At 35.6% G+C, this 22,671-nt stretch overlaps 1 protein-coding gene across 1 annotated transcript; it reads left to right on the forward strand.

Annotated features, from left to right (window-relative positions):
- Nucleotides 1-359: 359 nt before the first annotated feature.
- Nucleotides 360-13,715, forward strand: LOC129420879 (alpha-N-acetylgalactosaminide alpha-2,6-sialyltransferase 2). The gene is made up of 9 exons (XM_073867117.1): nucleotides 360-662; nucleotides 8,779-9,160; nucleotides 9,824-9,989; nucleotides 10,273-10,447; nucleotides 10,879-11,017; nucleotides 11,147-11,250; nucleotides 11,465-11,548; nucleotides 11,736-11,835; nucleotides 12,870-13,715. The coding sequence occupies exons 1-9, from the start codon at nucleotides 517-519 to the stop codon at nucleotides 13,038-13,040; spliced, it is 1,467 nt and encodes a 488-aa protein (XP_073723218.1). The 5' UTR covers nucleotides 360-516; the 3' UTR covers nucleotides 13,041-13,715.
- Nucleotides 13,716-22,671: the final 8,956 nt, after the last annotated feature.

The raw sequence follows: 22,671 nt of genomic DNA on the forward strand, positions 1-22,671 counted from the left end.
CTGAGACATACTGAGTCTCTTCTTACTTGCTCAACATGATGTGGCATATAGTAACAAATAAAGAAAAGAAGAAATTTTACATTTTTAAATCAGAAAGATTCCAGTAAAGAAGTAACCCTTTAAAATTATAGTTAAAATGTTTTGGTGACAATATTATACATGCAATTTTTAAGTAAACATCTCCTATTTTTCCAGTGTAATATAACTTTACTTCATAAACTTAAGTAAATTCTACTTATTGTTTTTTGTTAATTTTACTCAGCTTTTCTAAGTAAATTTTACTTAATTAATGCAAGTGTTCAATTTACTTGAAAAACCTGAATGCAATAGAAAACCTAAGTAAATTGTTCTTATTTTTTTTCAGTGCAGTGTAAAAATCTCAAATCAAAATTTTGATTTTGATTTGATCTTGAGAAGCACTTGACAATTTCATCAGAAAGTGTTCATCAAACCCCCCAAACCCTCCTTACAAGGTAAGCAGGTGTACAGCAATTTGGGATCAAGGAAAGAGTTACAATGATGATCCAGCTTCCCCGGAGACTGCTGTTATGTTTCATAGCTTTGGTGGGAATCGGATTGTTTGCATTATTTGTAGTGTGCATGGAACTGCAGATTCAAATGCCATGGGAAAAACCTACCAGCTTCAACATAAAACACTACAGGTAGAGCTTTACTCATAATACTTTAACATGCAGTATGCAATAAATGCTTGCTTTTTAACACATTTATGAAAAACATTGGAAAGCTGATAGCCATCTTAATAGTTTGAGAATAATTTTAATTTGCTTAAATTGCTCCAATTGCAATAGGCGTTATTTGGTAATTTGTCAATAAGGAAGTAAATAATCTACATTGTCTCTCAAGAGATTCGAATCATTCACTTTAGTAAAAAAAACTGTTCTATTGATTTATTGATTTTCACAACAGCTTCACAATGTCTTTTAAGCCCCAGTGGGCAATCCAAGGGTGAAATGGCAAAAAACTGCCTAATATGAGAAAGAAACTTTGAGGAAAAGCAAAGCTTAGCGATGACAGCCCACATAGGCTGACAAAACTGTACCATTGTTTGTTGTAAAAAATCATGATTAACATATATTTTTATTTTACTTTAACTTAACAAATTAAGTTAAACAATTTCAACTTGTTTTATAAGTCAAAACCTAAAATGGTAGGCTGAATTGACTTGCAAAAGTTGTTTTAATGTTGCATTTTTACAGCGTACGAATGTTAAGTGGAATTATAATGAGGTGACACCCATGGGTTTGGTTCTTTTTAATTTCAGTCAAGTAAAGAAATACTCTGGCTTGGTTTTAGGGCTTTAAGGCGCTTATGTAAAATGAGATGAAAGCTTTCATTACACTGATAGCGAGAGACGAATCCATATGCAGAAGATTTATTAGTAAAATCCCAAAGAGCAGGCAAACATATGGTGGCCTCAAAGTGCAAAAAAAAATACAATGGTAAATTATTTATTTACCACATTAAAACAAATTTACAATTTTTTAAACACATTTACAAGTTTTTAACAAATTTACAACAAATTTACAATAAATGGATAAATGTACAAGTGTTTAAACAAATTTACAATGAGTGAACAATGTACACATTTTTTAACAAATTTACAGTAGCAGAGCAATGCAATCTTATTCATTTCAATGGAAACTGGGTGACTTCCGGCGATGCGAGAAAGTTAAGAAAAGAAAAACGGCGCATTCAGACAGCCAGCGATGTTATCGCTGTGTGTCACCCGTCTCTTTCAATGAGGTGTTTCTAAATCTGCTTGTCATAAACAAATGAGAACCATCCACGGCAGTAACTGACGAGAGAAGGATGATGAACTCCACTGCTTTGTTCTCATTGGTAGTTGCTCCCGAAATTCACTCGACATTTGCATAAAGTAAAATGTTTCTTAACTTTCTTGCGTCGCTGGACACGCCCATACAGTCGCCAACGGTCACTTTTGCTCGTGCCGCCGAAAGTCACGCGGAAGTCGCCAAACACAACACCGGAGGCTCGTCTGCGTGACATCAGCATATAGAGGGTCATAGACATATGGGGATGCACATGACGTCACCGTCGGCGAGAGGGACTGTGGTTACGCCCACTGAGTGGCAAAATATAGAGCGGCAGCATTTTAGTACAGTGTGACATCAGCAAAAACACGCTGAAAACACGTTAAAACGGGAAAAGGCTGTTGTGCGATAGACTGTACTAACAGATTAACAAGAATTTGGAGCTATCGTTTTACAGATTGCCAAAAAACACAGAAAGGAGAAATAAATTGATCGTTCATGCCAACATCCACAGATCACAGGTGGGTTGACAAGTTGCTAGGGTCACTATAAATTTCTCCTTAAACATGTTTTTTCAAATATTTGTATTTTATCCGTGTTTTTTTTTGGAAAACATACATTGCAAAGCGTATCATAATTTTTACTCTATTACATTTCATAAATATTTTGTTTTATTTTACATTTAATATTTAAGTACATTAACATACTTTTACTCAAGTAAAAGTACACCATTTTAATGTAATTAGGTATTAAATACATTTTAAAATGCAATATTAAAGAATACACAGTATGATTCTATGCTTTAGAATGTAGTGAAATAATTGTAATTTTGTTCGCTCTTTGTAAAGTTGTTTAAACACTTGTTTACAAAGACGTGAAACTCACAGTCATGGGTGTTCACTGATATGCTCACACAAAAATCGCTGCAAAATAAGCATTCCAACAGGTTTAATCTTAGTTTTTGCCATCTCCATTGACTTATTAGATGTGCTGTGAGGTACGATATTACTCCGAACCGGAAACGTTGTTTGTATTCTTGCAATTGGCAAAGGTGGATTATCGCCACCAACCGGGCTGTAGTATCTATTATTCAAGCTCTCAACGGAAGAATATACGGATGTGAGGCATTTGGAAAAATAGGTCCACAAGTTTAAGAATGCTAAAACACCTGTTGGAAAGCACATGGATTAAAGTTTTCCGTCGCTAGACGGATTTCCATCAATTGCATTATTAAATTCACTTTTCATAAAGACGACGTGTATTCACCTTTTTTAAGTTGGATGTGATCAAAGCCTGGGGGGGAGCCAAATCACGTTCCTCTCTACACTTTAAGTGTAATCACTACGCACCGACCGGATCCCCTCCGGGTTTTGTGGCCGTATCACGTTAAACCAGGGGTAGTCAAGTTCGGTCCTAGAGAGCCGCAGTCCTGCATATTTTAGCCTAAGCACTGATAATCTAACCTGATGTCTAAATCCTAAAGACATTGATTAGCTTGTTCAGGTGTGTTTGATTAGGGTTGGAACTAAACTCTGCAGGACTGCGGCTCTGTAGGACCAAACTTGCCTACACCCGCGTTAAACTGAGGTAAAACTTTATTTCAGCTAGCATGGACAAACTTATAATGCAGGAAGGCTCCGATGTTTTGGCAATAAAGGTGTAAAAGACCAATGGAGATTGACTTTGCTTAGCGAAATGATGACGATTGGCAAGCCTTTCAGTTTGTGGGATAAGAAAACCAAACCGCCAGGTAATTTACGTGTCTTTGCGATTAGGTGTCCTGTATTTTGGGGTAAATGATTTCTCACGTACATGATCACCCGCGTCCCGTTTTTGACTGCTATGCTCATCAGGCCAGTTGCTGATACACTCGTGGGTAAATTAAATGTGGCGCCACAAGAACCAAGAGGCAGATGACATCCAAATCCCGTGAGTGCGATTTCTGCATGATTAAAAAGTTGTATTTGTTCACATTAGTAAATGCATTATGAACAAATAATTTGAAATATAGAGTATATAAGCATTAATGAATTCTTGTTTATGTCATTACAGTAATTGATGGTTGTTCATGGTGCATTCACTAATGTTAACAGTTTCAACTTTGATTAAAAAAAATATTAGTAAATGCTATAATAAATACATTTACAATTAATAAATAATGAATGAAAGATTCATTAAAGGTGGTGATATTCATGTTTTCTTTTTATATAGTGAGTTATTTAGCTGTTTCGCCTTCATCTTAAATGCCATGCACACTACAGCTACCTATATATGCCACAGGAGACTTAAATATGGAAACCAATGAAATATTGGTCTCGCCTACATTAAGTTTTAGTTAAAGAAATATGAGTTGGCCAGAAAAAAAATTCAGTCCGAAGAATTTTTTTCACTTAAATCCATGAAAGCATCTTTTGCAGCGATTTTTGTGTGAGCATATCGGTGAACACCCCTGACCACTCACAAACAAAAGTTTAATGCATTTTAGGAAGGATTGTTTCAGTGCACCATACACCCATTGTACAGGTGGGAGGTGATACAAGAAACATATGTTGAAATTTCAGTCAAAACCGTTCTATTTCATCATAAACAATCTGAAAACAGGGCTTTAAGTGTAAAATACCGAACTTGTCCTTGAACTTATTATGGTTTTCAGTGTAAACAAAAAGTTCAATGCAAACAAAAGTCATCTGTTGTGTAATGCAGAAGATTTAGGGGTGGTTTCCCGGACAGGGATTAGCTTAATCCAGGACTAGGCCTTAGTTTGATTAGGAAATATAACTAGTTTTAACAAATATGCCGTACTAAAAACATTACCTGTGTGCATTTTGAGGCAAAACAAAGGGCCCTGATGTATTTTAAGATATGTCAGTGCAAGTTGTTTTCAGTTTGGACAGCTCTTAAAAAATGTTTTAGTCTAGGACTAGTCTAATCCCTGTCCGGGAAACCGCCCCCTAATGATCTGTCAAGGTCAGACAATAAATTCACACTGTTTGGTTTAATGAAGCGCAATAGTCCAATCAAAACAGTATTGTGAAGTAAAACTGACACTGCTGCTTTGTTTTACCATCAAGCAATGAGTTCTGGGCTTTGAGAATCTACCTTTGTTAAACATTTATGGAAAGCTGTTTATACTTTTATTCAGTGAGTTTTTGATATCAACAATTCAATTTCCTCTAGTTAAAATGCTAATTCTTGATAGCAGAAATTAGATTTCTACTAGTAACAACTGCAGTTTTTGATTTTCCACTAGTAACAACTAAAATTCTTTATCAACAATTCAGTTTTGACTAGTAAAAATGCAAATTCTTGATATCAACAATTGTATTTTCAGTTAAATGTCACCATAGGCCACCATTTAAATTCAGTTGTTGATATCAAGAATTATATTTCTAATCAGGAATTAGAATTTCTGATATCAAGTAAAAACATTTATTTTTTTATATTAATAATTATATTGTTACTAATATCTATTCTTGATATCAACAATTGAATTCCTACTAGTAAACATTTTAATTTTTGATATAAATAATTTGATTATCACTAGTGACAATGCTAATTAATTACTGATATCATGAATGTAATTGTTACTAGTAAAAAATATTGGAAATATTGATATCAAGAATTCAATTTTTACTAGTTGAAATGTACAGATTCTCTAGCAGCTCTAAATAGCTTGTAAAGTAAAAAATCAGTAGCAAGGCAAAACATGATAAGACAGTATGGACTTCTGGTAAAACTTGTATGGGTTCTATCACATATGGGTGTGAAAGGAAACTAAGAGCCTGACAAACTGGCTAAACCGGCATTCACAAATTGACATTTAAGTGGCATTACATAAACCAGAAATTCAAGTGATAATACAGAATCAAAAACAGGAAAATTAGCAGAAGGAATGGAATGAAGGAACAAAACATAGACATTTTTACTGCATTCAAGAAAGAGTTGGTTCAGAGAGAAGAAGATTCAGAAACAGGAAAGAAGATGTTTTAGTCACAAGAATGCGTATTGGACTTTCTTCATTAAATCAATGCTTACACAGAATTTGTAAACATGAGAATGGAAACTGTGATAAATGTGGGTTAGCTGAAACTGTTGAACATGTGCTTATAGAATGAAAGACACGCTTTAAGAAATATTAAAATCAATGAGCTGACACTTCAGGTTCTCCTAGGAGACAATCAAGAATTTATCATGAGTTATTTATATTTCTAAAGGAAACAGGATTATTTTATAGGATGTAAAACTCCCTTTTATGAAAAACTTTTTATATATGAATTTCATTTTTATATTTTTTGAAAGAGATCTAGCTTTAAACTTCCTTTCTGTTATGCACTTCACACTCCTTTTCAGTAGGTGGCGGGAATGCACCTTTAACTTGGTTTGCCAACCCCATTAAGAAGACGACTTCCGGTCCAGTCTGAAGCTTCGGAAGGAGGGGCTGAACATATTTTTCTCTTTAATAAAGGCAGGAATCTCTGTGTGTGTGTGTATATGCGTGTGTGTCTGGCTGTCTACAGTTTTATTATGTGGCGGATGTGTTTGCTGCGGACCCAAGGGAGTGTAGTGCCTTTTTTTTCGTGCAATATGGACATGTGACACGTTTAGAATTAGGCCTGGATATTGTTAGGAATTTCACAATTCAACCCAGTCTCACCCCATGGCGTCAATATTTGGCGACACTTGACCATTCGTCAATATGTGACGCGGAGGGTATACCTTTTGCGTCATTTTTTGACGAACTGGGGACTTCAATAGTATTACGTCCGTTGCATTCTCTTCTCCTATTTTCTTACCATTTTCGCGTCGGTTTAGGGTTAGATTTACATAATGACATCCCTACCCAAACCTAACTCTAACCCCAACGCCAGGTGACAACTGTTTAATTTCGCGTACACTGTTTAATTTCGCGTACACTGTTTAATTTTGCGTAATCTAACCCTAAACCGACGCGAAAATGGTAAGAAAATAGGAGAAGAGAATGCAACGGACGTATTAGTATTGAAGTCCCCAGTTCATCAAAAAATGACGCGAAAGGTATACCCTCCGCGTCACATATTGACGAATGGTCAAGTGTCGTCAAATATTGACGACATGGGGTGAGACTGTGTTACACAATTCGATTCGATTTCGATTCTTGAGGCTTCGGTTCAATTCGATTTGATTCGATATTGAACTACTTGCTTCGGTAACGATTCGATAATAAGTCGATGCACAAGCAATTAAGTACCCGAGTATATTTTTAAATAATGTGTGTAGTATTACTAATGTTTGATCACATTGATGGTGCAGGCTTGAAAGAAGTGCTGCTGTTTGCCATCTTTGATCTTTCTGTTTTGATAAAGCACGTCTTGTACAACGCTGAACGCTCTCACTAGAGTGTTGCCCACAGCGCCGCCACTGGTCGGTGGGCTGAATCGATTCGTAGGATTTGATAAATCGATATTGAATTGAGAAAGAAATAATTGCAATGCATTGATGAATCGATATTTTTACCCAGCCCCATTTAGAATTAATAAACTTTAAAAATACTACAGAACAGCGCAAGCCGGAAACGGCGTGCCTGTCACGCGTCCTGCAAGAACAGGATCAGTGAAACAAAACACAAGAGCAATACTTTTAATAAGGTAGCCTAACATTTTTCTAACAAACAAACATTCCCGTATCAGAAACTAACAGCACAGTAATTACTGAAATCGTAAAGGGTACAGCATTTAAATAAAACAACGAAAATAAATGAACAAAGTTCAACAAACTGTAATAAAACGGTAGCATACTTTCAAAATCAAGCTTATTTATAACACTTACACCATCCAATATGTTTTTTTCATCAGCAGAACAATAACGAAGATATTTTGCAGAAACCCCAGTGCTCCGTCATGCAAGTCAACCGATCCGCGCACTTTAAGAGCTAAAGCATATATATCCAATACAAAAGTGATTCCCCATAACTCCGTTTGACATATTGACGTCTTGTGAAGCAAAGCAATCAGTTTTTGCAAGAAACTGAACGTTATTTACAACATTATTAGCGTGAATGCCAAAGCAGGAAGCGCGTTTTCCGTTTGAGGCGATCTTCCACTGGTGGCATTTGGTGGCTGTTGGATGTTGGTCTCTCTGCGCCACCTATAGAGCGGGAGTGTGAAGCGCACTTCCTTCTTGGCAAAAACTTTGCATTAACGCTGAAAAAAAAAAAAAAATATATATATATATATATTTATTTTCGAATCTCAAAAATGAAAATCGAATGTCAACCCATGGAACGAATATTCGAATATTCTGGTCCAGCCCTACTAATTTCAGATCAGAAATATAATTCTTGATATCAAAATTTTTATTTGAATGGTAGCCTATGGTGACATTTAACTTGTGAAAATACAATTGTTGATATCAAGAATTTGAGTTTTTAGTAGTGGAAATTCAATTATTGATTTCAAAAATAGCAATTGTTACTAGTAGATATCCATTTTCTGATATCAAGTATTACCATTTTTACTAGTGAAAATGTAATTCTTGAAGTCAAAAATTGCCATACTAGTAAACATTAGCTTTCTGGTTTCTTCATGATCGTGTTTGCTTACGTTAAGTACAGTATATACCAGACTGGTTGATAAAAGTTATTTTGTACCTACAAACAAAGGCAATACAAACGCAAAATTCAATGCTTGTCATGTTTTTAATTCACATCTTTTTGAGTTCATTTTTTTAAAGGGGAAGAGGGTAATTTTACTAGAAGAACAAAAAAATCCTAACCCTACAAAAATTCTGCCATTGTAGCCACGACTTCAAACCAATGTTACCATGTTAGGTTAGCATGCTTAAAATAATAGAGGAATGTTTTGATAGAACAACAAAACGCAAAAGGTTTGTTTACATGTTTTGCATATTGAGGTGGAATAAAGTATATTTTTAAAAAGCAAATGACATGATTTTTTAATGTTTAATAAATCATACAGTTTGCTGTCTGTTCTGTCTTTCCTGTTTACAGGTTGTATTACAATAAAAACAACATCCACAACCGTTTGAACTATCAACAGTCTTCTGAAAATGAAGAGTTCATTACTGAATATCAACTGTCTTCTGAAATTGAACAGATGATTATTAAAAAACTAAGGCAGAATTTGATGAACAAACTATCTTCTCACAATAAATCGAACATTACTGAAGATCTAGAGCGGAATTCAGTCAATCAATCAGATCTTCCAGATCCATCAACAACAAAATACACACAACCTCAGATTACAAATCTAAACACAAACACTTCCAGAACAGTGCCAGAAAATGGGACAGAAATAGTCATCCCAGTAAAACCCACTTTGGAAGAATTTTTTGGTGACCAGTATGCTGTGGATGATGTTCCTTCACAAACAGTAAGTGTCAGTTAGTGTCTACTGTAGTGTTATAAAGGGTTTATAGTGAAATGCACAAGCTTGCATTTAAAACTTTTCATTTAGATTTCAAAATGCATAGAGACTCTTCCAGCCAAGAAAGTGCCAGTACGATAAATGCAATTGGAGAACTTCCAAGTAAATCATATTTGATTATAACACAACATGACATTAGCTCAAACAATAGCATGAATTTGAGACTGGACTATCAGATAAAAGACAAGAGTTTCACAGAAACTACACTTCTGATTGAAATAGAAAAGGTGAAAGCTAAATCTGAAAAGGTTCTTTGGTAAGCCAATACTTTGAAATATGTTTTTCCTTAAGGAACGTTTAAGACCATCCTGCCTTCATGAGATGGTGAGGGGGGTCGTCAAATGAAAGGATGATAAGCAGAAATAGTGTGAGCCAATCAAAAGCCCTCTTCTTTTCTGCTTTGGCAAGAAGGTCAGCCATAAAAGAGTCCGAGCAGCCTTATCTGATTGACTGGACACTTGTTTATGTCAACCCACCAAAATCCACTCCAAATGTAGCAATTGGGGAGGGGTCTGGAATGTTTGTTGTACGCTGTTCACTACAATGTGCTGCTCAAATTCAATAAAGGGGAAAAATTTTAATGGGCTTCTTTATTGTTATTTTTTTCAGGACTGTCCAAACAATATCAGAAAGCGTGTACTTCAGACCAACTTCTCTGAGACGTTTCTACAAACAATTCCAGTCCTGCAGTGGGCAAAGCATTTTACTCCAGAAGAGTACCAGCGATTGAAACGTTATAGTGGAGCTCATGGTTGGGCAAATGTTTCTGTCGATGGTTTGTGTTGTAGTAATTTAACAATTAAAGTCAGATTTCTTAACCAAGAGTTTGTTTTTATTGTTTTTATATTGCTAATTTACATAATACAACTTTAATACAAAAGCTTTTTGTAGACCTCGTACTAGAAACCCTTTACAGAACAAAAAACTTTTTTTGAAAATCAGCTACTACTAATAATAAAAATAATAAATGAAAGTATTATCATTATTTGTGTTATATTTGAGCACTGTAATTTTAAAATATAATTATTAGGGTTTAAGTTTATTTTGTGTCTTCACAGTGTTAAATAGCTCACTGAGGATTTTAAACACATCTGCGAATCGGTTAATGTTTGACGACTGGGAGCAAAGGAAAAGCAGATCACAGTGCATCCGCTGTGCCGTGGTGGGAAACGGAGGAATACTGAATGGATCAAAAAAAGGCAAAGAGATTGATGAGCATGATTATGTGTTCAGGTAAGGGAGACTATAATCTTTTTTTCCAAGAAAGGTGAAAATAACAAAACTTTTATTGTACAATACATTTGCACACACCCCCTTACATGAAAAGGTCAATTTTTTTAATTAAATCATTTAAAAATGATAATATAACTCATAAGTCATACACTGTAAAAAGTGAACTTTTACAAAAAAATTACTTCAATTGGTAAAACCTAAAATATCTATTCAACTGAACTTAACATTTTTACTTAAAGTGAGGAAATTATGTTGAAAAACTTAAATTATTTTGGCGTTTAACAATTGAAGTAATTATAGGGTTATATAGCCAATAATTGTATCATCATTTGTTTTCTTCTTTAACTGCTTAAAAATGAGACAGATCTCTTAGTTTGTTAAAATCTTGTCCATTAATGTAAAGCCCTAATGCTTCTCTCTTCCATCTTCAGGGTGAATGGTGCGATTTTAAAGGGGTTTGAGGAGGATGTAGGATCTCGAACATCTTTTTATACATTCTCAACAAACACCATGCGAAACTCCTTACGTGGTTATGGTGGATTGGGCTTCAAGGGACCACCAGTATCCAATGTAAAGAGTGGTGTCCAGCTAGACCACCTTTTAGTTTGACATTAATTCTGGAGTTCTCCAACAGAAATATATTTTTTATATTCATTATTAATTATTTGCTCTCACCAACTCTTATTTTCCTCTGTACAGGAGACCAGATACATTTTTCTGCCAGATCACGACCGAGACTACATTCTTATCAGAGCGGCCGCCACACATACAGTCATTGAAGAAGGCCCTGAGAGCAGCAAAACGTAAATATTACATAAGGGGGGGGGTGCATGCTGAAAAGTTTGAGAACCACTGGCATAAAGCACCTTAAGTTTTTCCCTTAAGTATGACACTTAAGGGGTAAATTCCCCTTAACTACTGTAAGATAATAATTAAAGGGTTTTGCATATAATCCCTTAAACGGTTCTCTTATGTAAAGGTAATCATTAAGTGTATTAACGATTTAATCTTTTTCAGACCACCTAAATACTTTGGTGAAAATGTGACGTTGAATAACTTCAAAATGTACCAACCGGATTTTGTCCGTTATCTTAGAAACAGGTGAGCATGTTGTATCAGTATGTATTGAGTTGTAATGGTCAGTGCATGGTCTGGATAATGTACACTAAAAGATAAATGTATATTATTCTGGTCATTAAGACGGAGACGCATTTTAAAAGCTACATTCTGTCTATTCACTTTTTTGTATGCAATAAAGCAGCTAGTTTAATTCTTTTCTTTTCTTCAGGTTCTTGTATTCAAGCCTTTTGAAAACAAGGGCAAGAAATTATTACAGACCAACAACAGGAGCGGTGATGCTCCTGGCTGCTCTTCATACGTGTGATCAGGTTCGTTGAAATGCTTCTTAAGAATGTGACACATGGCACAAATGCACACCAACACCCACCAACCTATTGTTTTTCTTTAACCCCTGTTAACTGTTTAACCCCTAAGCTATACGCAAACACAAAGTGATGAGTTACTGTTCGTGATGCACCGATGTATCGGCCGCCGATATGTATCGGCCGCCGATATTTATCGGCCGATTTTTGATGAATTTGAAACCATCGGCATATCGGCAATAGCACGAGAAAAGCCGATACCAATTGTATTATTAATTAACTACATAAAGAAATCCATTATATGTAAAAAAAAAATGAGTTAATGTTGTTAATAAAATAAATGCTGAATAGCAAAAACCACTTTTAAAGGTTGTCATGCTGTCTTATTATATTTGTTTTAGCTTAATTTGTGCCTCTCTTATTATGTTGGTCAGTTGAATGTTAATTAGATCAAATCCATGTTGAGTAAAAATAATTTGATGCAGAAATAAACTAGCTAATAGACCAACTGTATAGTATTGTATACAAGTGTTTAATATCGGTATCGGCCTGAAGTCGTCTGTTTAAATCGGTATCGGCCAAAAAAAATCCTATCGGTGCATCCCTAGTTACTGTAACCATTTTTTGAAATATGTTAATCAGGGAATTAAGTACATACTAAAGACTCACCTGACTGGCTTTGTTGGAGTCATGTAACTCTCAATTAACATGCCACAATGACCATAAACTCGGTTTACAATAGTGTTATCTGTAACACTTCAGTATGGGTAACACTTATTGATTATTAACTATAGCTTTTGCCTCAGTTAACTCCCAACATACTGCTTATTTATAGCTAATAAGGTAGTTGTAGCTGTTATGTTTAGGTATTGGATTGGGATAAGGAATGAACAATATGGTCATGCTGAACAAGGCATTATCAATAATAAACCGCCAAAATATAAACTAATAAGAAACTAGTTAAAAGTGAGAATTGGTCCCTATACTAAAGTGTTACCGTGTTATCTTTCAAGTTTGTAATTATTTTCTGTTATTGCCAGGTTGATGCATACGGGTATATGACTCCAAACTGGACTTCATTCTCGGACCACTACTATGACAGAACGATAAAGCCTGTGCGTTTTTACGCCAATCATGACATGCGTATGGAGATGAGGTTGTGGAAGCAATTGCATGAGGCCGGACTGATAAATCTCTTCACGCGTAACTGAGAACGCTGGTCTTTGTACAAGGTGTTTATTTAAACTAAGGGTGGCATTTGGCCACAGGATAAACTTCTTGTTCTTCTTTTCAAACATTTATTTGGGATTTCTGCTTCAAAAGGTGAAGATCAGACATTGTTTAGTTGTTTCATGGGCACTGCAAACAGAAGCAACTTTGTTGCCGACCTTCTGAATAATGGTTCAGACCAAAAGGCTGACTAGTGCATCATAGAAAGAGGAGCTGAAAACAAGGTTAGATATTGAAATAACTAACCCACTCAAACATCTGCTTGTCCACAAACGTTGAGTCATTGCAGATGGAGGTGGGGCAGAATGGAGTCTATCTGGTCTACATAAATGTAATGCGTTTACGTGTGTTATCTCAGTAAAAGATCTATGCGAAAGACACAGAATCAACCAAAGAGGTTATTTTAAAATGATTTTTCATGTTATATGAATGTAAACATTTTCCCATTATGTCCTTGTTGCGTCACGGGTAGATTTACATGGTTTTCTGTTTTAAGTAGGACTATTAAAGCTTTAAAGTGCAATATCTTATATTTAGTACATAAGCTATTTAATTTGAAATGTGAATTGTTTTGATTTGTTCAATACTGATCCCCTAGGGTGACATTGGAGTAAAAAAATCTAAAGTTTAGTTCCATGTGCTCACATGAAACCTTCACGTGCAGAATTTGTAGTTTCCCACATGATAGTTTCACGTGCGCAACCGAAACTAAACTTTATTTAATTTTTGCTCCATCTCCCCTTAGGGGCTCCGTAGTTCTGCTCTGTGTGGTTACACTGTAAAAAATTGCACCCTTAAATTTTTAAGTATAATTAAATTTTAAAAAATGTGTAAGCCATTTCAACTTCAATTTTTTGGCTAGTAAAGAGTTAATATAACGTATGTTAAAATTCTAAAACGTATGTTTCAGATGTTAAAATAATGTATTAACATGTGTTAATATAACTTAAAATCACAAAATGTTTTTTTATCAATTTTGCTTTTTACTTTAATTCTTTAAAATAGGTTAAGAAATGTCAACTTATGTTACTGAGTTACAGCAACTGGTCAAAATTTGAAACAGTAAGTTGTAATGACTTTAAAGGCCAATTTGATTGAACTTAAAAATGTAAGGCAACAAAATAGTTTTTATACATACTATTTCTGCGGCTGTAACTGAATTCAACACTTTTACCAAATCATTTTTAAACTATTACTTCTGGTTGCTTTAAACAGGTTCAGGGATTTAACTTTTTTACTTTTATGAAGGAGTAAATCATTTTTGGTAACAGATACAAAATCACAAATGATCAGACAATGAAAGAAGATACTGAACATGACACTGTGTATTTAAAGCTGTATTTAAAAAAACAAATCTTTTGAAGATGTGTTGTTGATTATAAAATTTGAGTTTTTTTCTTAATCTGCTGTGGCTTTTTCAGTCGAAGACCTTCTTTTTTGGGGGTGATTTCCTAGGGCTAGGACAAGGCCTTGCACACTATACTAGAAATTCATATTTAGTACATCTTAAGATGTTCTTAACATTATCTAAGTGTTCTTTACTGTGCTATTTTGAGACACCAATATGAACTAAAATGCACTTTTAACATACTATCTCTGTATTAAAAAAGGTATTTAGTTAACACTTGTATTAAACTTGAACACAACTTTCATACAAAGAATATATAAAATATATAGATATAAAACTCCCAATATAGATTTTTTGTCTCACTATTTTTGCAAGGAAAGCAAAGGAAAATTGTCTTTTCTATTCTGTTTTGCTTAATTATTTGTTTCAGTTGTGTGCATGCATGTCGGCGAGGTCGTATGAGCCCTTTTCATACTTTGAGCGTCTGCCCCTCCAAATGTCTCTGCACGGCCCTGCTATGTACTTGAATGGAGAATACAGATGAATATAAAATTACTCAGGTCACAATAAAGCTGACCAACTGAGCTGTAAAAATGGCAGTGGGCAACCCTTACGAAAATTATCCATGGTCTTACTACAGTTAAAACAAAAAAAAAACATGGTTAGCTGTAATAAAACCACTTTAACGTTTAACCACAAAATAACCAAAGTTTTGACAACAATGGTTTTCAAAAACCATAGTTAAACCATGGTTAGTGTAGTAAAACCATGGTTTTACTGATAGTAATCAATACACCAAAAAAAACATGGTTATACACTTTTACCACAATGAAACCATGGTTCATTTTCGTAAGGGAAGGATCACACAGACCAAAACAAACTGGATACGCATAGTTTTTCAGAGAAAGAGAAACTTGACTTGTTTCCTAAATATCTACGAATACATTATAGTATTTTTTATTCAAAAGTCAAAAACCTACATACAGCTCCGTGAATTATCTACAGTTTGGTGTGATGTCACCACGGTTCCTGTCCTATACTGCCATCATGTGTTGAAACATTTAGTTGCAGTGGTTAATGATTAATGAAATGTTGGACCTGCGTATTGGATTTAATATGTTTACATCTCACGTTGAGATCTCCATCTATTGACTGAATAGCTTTCACCACTTCTTCTGACAGCGGTAGCATCTAACTAAATGCACGCGCACGCTAAGTCGAGACTGCAAGTCGTAAAGTGCGCCATTTGGGATGCAGCCAACTCCTTACATTATGGCGCTCGCTTTGTGTCATTTCTTTCCAAACCAAGCTTAAAGACGTGTTAAGACCCGGGTATACTTTTTTTCCGCGTCCGCGTCCGGCTCGCGCGCGCACGCGGCCGCGCAGCTTTCCGAGTATAGTCCCCGCAGCTACACGCGGACGGCCGCGTTCGACAAGATACGCAATCCCAATGATTTCTTATTCAAATGATTAGTCTAACAGGCTGTCAGGGCAGCACTGATTTGGAGACATTTACAGTACCTCAAAACATTAAAGATAGGTGAAGAAAAGTAACTTATCCACCATTGCAAACACAGTTTAGAACAAACAATAAGACAACAAAGAACAGGAATCAAACAAACATGCTCCAGGGCTTTCTATTCTTGGAAGAAGTAAAAGTTAAAGAAGAAAAACGATAGTGTGTGTGCAAATGCTGTCTATTTCCTTTGTATAATTGTTTATAGTGGAGTGTCCTGTCTAAATATTTTCACGCGCATGCGCTGTCGTACGCGGACTGGACGCGCACGGTCCGCGCGGTCTCCAATTTGGGGCTGCACGCGGCCGGTCCGCGCGGCCGGCCGCGGACCCTCCTGATGACGAAAATGACGTCATGCGGACGGCGCGCATACGCGGACGTCCCTAGTATACTTTCGGCTTTAACGTGCGCGTGACATGCGCGTAAAGAACGTGCGTCTGTTATACGCGTGGAGAACGTGCGTTCGTCTTAACGTCATACTACCGTGTCTAATTTATATGCACGTGGAGAACGTGCGTTCGTCTTAACGTCATACTTATCGTGTCTAATTTCAAAATAGTGCACATAAACTGTTATACAGTTACTTGTATGAAGGGCTTGTGTTATTTAGGACACCATTCAAACAGTGGTGGCTGTAAAATCCGATCATTTAAGATATTTTCAAATTAGATAAGTAATTTCAACAGCAGATAGAAATATCACATAAATAGCTATTTAAAATAGACTTTTAAAGTAAATATTTAACATCCTTGAGAAAAATCAAGGCAATATACTTTGATCAAAAAGGTAATCTCACAACAAATGCATGCATTGGGACAGGAAATATACTAAAATGAATAATAAAATAAACTAGACTAGGCCGGGCATCCTTATGCTCTGTGTATCTGTCATAAAAATGAAATCCTAGCAAGCTCATATAAACTTGTAAATGCCAAAATTAAAAAACCCAAACATATATAAAACTAAATAAAAAATAAGACCGCCAGTAGGTGGCGGTAAGGCATTGTTATATTTTGGCAAATGTTCCACTTCTTTCAAAAGGACATATGATTTTCTAATACAATTTTAAAGATGAAAACTACTTACTACAGGAACATAATTGTAAATATTTTTTAAATCCTCAAAAAAATTTTCTCAGTTTGCAGATTTTCATTATATTTAAAAATTATTTTCCAAATTCAATCACACAGAATTGAAACATGTGAATTTAAAGTTGCTGCATTATAAATTGCAATCTAGATAATTATATGCGCTGTTGTTGGTTCATATGGCATGTTATATTTTAATGTTTTAATGACATAATCTTGGCTGTAAAAAATAATGATTTTACACCAATAGCTTTGACTTCAATAGTCATGAAATGTCTTGAGAAATACATGGTTTGTCTTTTAAAAACTCAGGTAGGCCACAAACTTGATTCCTGGCAGTTTGCCTACAAATGCCAGAGAAGCACAGGCGATGCCATAAGTAGCATCACCCACCTGGTCCTTGAGGACACTAAGGCCTATGCACGTCTTTTCTTTATTGACTTTAGTTCAGCGTTCAATACAATACAGCCCTATTTACTGTTAGAAAGTCTGAAGAATATGTGTGTTAGCCCCTTTATTATTAGATGGTACTATTCTTTCTTAACAAATAGGATGTAGTATGTTAGAGTCAATAAAGAAGTTTCACAACTAAAGCCTATAAGCACAGGGGCCCCTCGGGGGTGTGTGAGTTCCCCAGTCCTCTTTACCATCTACACAAATGACTGTGTGAGTAAACACCCACACAATTATATTGTTAAATTTTCAGATGACACTGCCATCTTGGGCTTGTTATGTAGGGATCAAGACACAGCATCCTATCACTCCAAAATTAAGCAGTTTGTAGATTGGTGTGACGCTCACCATCTAGTTGTGAATGTGAAAAAGACTGAGGAAATGATCTTTGACCCTAGAGCAGTTTCTGAATCAAGTTTAGTGAGTATCCATAGCACTCCCATACGTCAGGTCTCCTCATATCCGTCAGGTCTCTTCTTATAAATATCTTTGTGTTTTTATGGGCTGCTCACTTACATGGCATGTTCATATAGAAAGTCTTTGTTCTAAGCTCCGGCAGAGGATGTATTTTTTTAGAAGATTGAGACTGTATGGTGTCGTTAGCGGGCTCTTGTTCTTATTTTTCCATATAATCTTAGAGAATCTTATACAGTATGGCATGCAGACCTAGTATGGCAATTTGAAAGTTGAGTTAAAGTCCAGGTTGGGGCGTCTGGTTAAAACTGCACTAAAGATTGTAGGTCATTCAGACCAGGGCTATGCAGGCACTTTATAAAAAGTCAGTTCTCAGGGAGGCACGGAAAATTTTAGATAACCCCACACACATCTTGTATAAGGAGTTTGTCCTCCTATACCTTCAGGTAGACGTTTCAGAGTACCAAAATGCAAATTAAATGCATATAAAAACTATTTTATTCCAACTGCCATAAAGATGATTAATGATAAATAGCCGGTTGTTTGTACGTTACCCAGTATGGAGCTTTGGACTGGATTGTTCCTTGTTGTAATGTGTGTACTGTGTGTGTGTGTGTGGGGGGGGGGTTGTATGTGTAACTGTTGTTTTCTAATTGCCATGTATGAGCTGTGTACGTTTGTAATGCAGTGATTGTGAGGCCCAAGACAAATTTCCCCTGGGGGACAACAAAGTAAAGTATACAGTGAACACAAAGAAAACTGTAGCCTATCATAGATTACAAATTTTGGTATTTACATTCAATGGCAAATTAATAATAGCATAACCATTCAATAAATGTGTTTATCATTTTCATTTGGTGTGCTCTATATTCAAGTTAAAAACCTTAGGTGGGGGAGGGGGTCAGATAGTCATGTGAAACTGTTCCATGTAATGTGGACGACAGTTTCTGTACAGTTTGCAATCAACAACCGTACATTTAAACAAACAAAATCAATTTTTATTGATTATCAAAGGTGTTTTAAAGAAAATAATTTTTGGGGGGATAAAGGAAAGCATGAATCATAATTGTTCTATGGGTCAGTATTTTCTCTACTCTAGTCGATTTAGGGAGTGGAAGTGATAATGCAAGTGGTCCTCTGCAGCCATCTACTGGTTAGATGAATTAGTGGTAATTTCTTGTTTTAATTTAGTTTCAAGTGTTTGTTTTTCCATAAACAAAATGCATCAGTTGCTTCTCTATTACTGCTCCTCTGTGTATTTATCCGATCTGTAAATTGTTTTGTCTGACTTTGGGTGAGATTTTTGTATGCTCTCAACATTGTAGTTGCAAAAAATTGTAGTCAGGCTAAGATTTAATAAACTGATAGACTTATAAATACTTTGATGTTTATAGCTCTATTAAATAGTAGGCTACATTTATCTTAAATAGTTTTAAATGTATTGACATTACATCCTCAGTAGTAGCCTAGTTGAAGCAATAAAAAAATAGAACACTTTTAATACAACAGTTTAATACAATAATAAAACACTTTATCTTAATTTTTTAGCATACTGCTGTTTTATTTTCCCCTCAGCAGATCGTATGACAATACATGACAGTACACTTAAATAACAACGTTACGTCTAGCATTGGGATACATGATGTATGGTACAGAAATTCAGCATTAGATATAATCAAATGTAGTCCTACGTAAACTTTGCCAAAATAAACATGATTATCTCTAATGACAATTGGCCAATGAAATCTGATTGGCCCCTGAAGTGCCCCTGTCTGATATTCATCATTGATTTAATAGCAAGTGCACAGTAAATGTATAAAGTACTATTCGGACGGGATTAGTTTTACATAGGGAGGTGGGGTAAAGCAAGTTTTTATCAGAGGTTCTCTGTGATTTTAGTCCAGTCCGAATGCTCCATTTCAGTAATCATTACGGACAATGTCAGTAAAGATTACGGCGTCTTTTACCTTCTTTAAAAATGTCCGGAGAAATTACCTCAGTTAATACTAATCCAGTGCGAATCGACCAGCTGTAAATATACACGTAAATTTCGTCATTTCCTTTTAATTTGCGGGTTTCTTTTAAATATAAAAGCGCTTAAAGAGGCATTTACTTGCGTTCTAGACGGAGAAACAAGTCAGTGGCAGATCAGTTTCTGAATAAAACACGACACAAACTTTAAAAAAAAGTCAAATTCACTTCTCAGATGCGCGGAACTGTTTACGAAACTGACGTTCTCCCCAAACTGAAATTTAACACAGTGTTTCGCGTTTTCTTTGTCTGTGTCATGTTGTTTGCACATCTGATATCTGGAAGCAATGTAAAGTGCATGTGAAGACGAGAGGTGACGCGCTGCGCCAACGAGTTACCCCTCCCACTTCTGAATGTTTTACAGAGATTTCTAATCCCGTCCGAATTGACCATTTATATTACCCGACGTCCTGTGGTAAAATTACATTACGCCATCTTCCCCTGTAAAACTAATCCCGTCCGAATAGGGCTTAAGACAATAATGAAAAATAGACCGGTTCACGCGCCAGACAGACGCACGTTCTTCAGACGTATGGCAGACGCATGTCCTTTAGACGTTTCCACATACAGACGTAATCCACACGGTGATTTCTAACGTGACGCCAACGTGACGTCTGTATAGATCAACAGCTACACGTTATTGACGTGTTTACGCGACGTGATATTTGCGTGTACGTCTCCATATAAAACAAATGGAGACGTACACGCACGTATACACGTGTGTTATCTGTCGTGCTTGTCAGTCTCGTCTCCAATTGACACAAAGCGAGCGCCATAGAAAGCACCAGGCAATGCAGTATACTGAGATGGACATCTCAACCTGAGAGGTAAACTAAATCCAATACGCCTGCAGGTCCAACATTAATCATAACCACTGCAACTAAATGTTTCAACACATGATGGCAGTATAGGACAGGAACCGTGGTCTTGTCACACCAGACTATATATAATTCACAGAGCTGTATGTAGGTTTTTCACTGTACTGTACTTATTAAAGGAACACTCTAGAATACTATAATATTCGTAGATATTTATGAAACATGCTGAGTTCATGTATATGTTTCTCTGAAAAACTATGCTGTATCCAGTTTGTTTTGGTCAGTGTGATCCTTGTCCACTGCCATTATTTACTGTAATGTATTTTGACAGCTCAGTTGGTCAGTTTTATTGCGACCTTAGTGTGATTATATATATCTCTTCCCCATTCAAGTACACAGGACTTGGTCTTGACTGAAATACTAGTTGTATAGCAAATATGGTGGGAAGACTTTAAAGGGGACATATCATGAAAATCTATTATTAAACATATCATGAAGTGCTATTATTAGGTCCCCAATGATTTTATCAACCTAGAAAAAGTAACAAAGTAACTTAGTTTCGGTAAACCATTCTCTGCAAGCATGTGGAAAATAGGTCACTGACATTTGGCTCCCCTTGTGATGTCAGAAGGGGATAATACTGCCTCTTAATCTGCACTATCCAACCACGGCACTGCCATTACGTGCAGAGATCAACTCATTTGCATTTAAAATGACACACCCAAAATGGCACATTTTTGCTCACTCCTACAAAGTGGCAAATTAAACATTTTATAATAAATTATCTATGTGGTACTTTGAGCTAAAACTTCACACATACATACATACTGTGAGGACACCAATGATTTATTTTGACATCTTACAAAAATTAAAGACTTAAATACTATTGTGGGACTTTTAGACCTTGGTTAATGTACTTTGGTGTAATTTTACAACCAGGATTCCTATCAGCGTTCATGGTGGATATCCTATATTGCTAATACATTCACATGGCTCAAACATTTGAACATGTAAAACATATATTAGTTTAAGCAGACATAGTTGCTGCTGTCAGTGTTGTTTCTTTCTGCAAACATGTTTACATGTCAGATCTTGCAAAATGAATGATAAATAATTTTAAATGACATACTGTACCGTTTACTTGTTACAGTTCCTGTTGTTTTCAGTTTGGCGAGCACTTACATTTGTTTTAGTCTAGGACTATCTGCGAAACCGCCCCATAGTGTGACAACATGCCTCACTTTTGAAACATGCTTAAAAGCTTTCCTGTAGCTCTATTTGCCTATATTAAAGAAACTGAAGTAAACTTAACCACAGGAAAAAAGATATTAAGTAAAATAACTATATGACTAGATAATTAGTCTCACTATCAGCTATTGCACATAGCCTATTAAAATATTAAAGTATTCATGTAGCTCAGTTGGTAGAGCAGCAGCAAAAATACCATGGGTGCACAGTACATACTGTATACACTTTAAAAAATCCTGGGTTGTTTGAACCCTTTGACCCAACCATGGGTTAAAACAACAAAGAATTCAAACAATTTATAGCATGAATGCACGAAGACGCTTTGGATAAAAGCGTCTGTCAAATGGAACATAAAAGTGACAATCAGTTCATCTGAACAAAGGTTTATCTGTTATAGAGTTCAAGTGGAACAGAAAGCTATATAATAATAATACAAACCCTTACACCAAACTATTAATACATATAGCATACATTTAATGTTATTATACTATGACCCGGCTAAAATCTCATAATCAATTAATGAGATTAGGAAATAAAAAAAAGTTTGATTTCAATCACTGATTTCACAGTGACTTTTAAATTTGTGACATGATCTTAGTCAATGTAAATATAGCAAGGTTATTTTCACACAATATTCTTTACATTATGTAGCATGACCACAAAAAAAAACATTGTCTTTAGCTGGTTTTTCCACAT

The sequence above is a fragment of the Misgurnus anguillicaudatus genome, chromosome 4 (genome assembly GCF_027580225.2).
Source record: "Misgurnus anguillicaudatus chromosome 4, ASM2758022v2, whole genome shotgun sequence".
Lineage (NCBI taxonomy): Eukaryota > Metazoa > Chordata > Actinopteri > Cypriniformes > Cobitidae > Misgurnus > Misgurnus anguillicaudatus.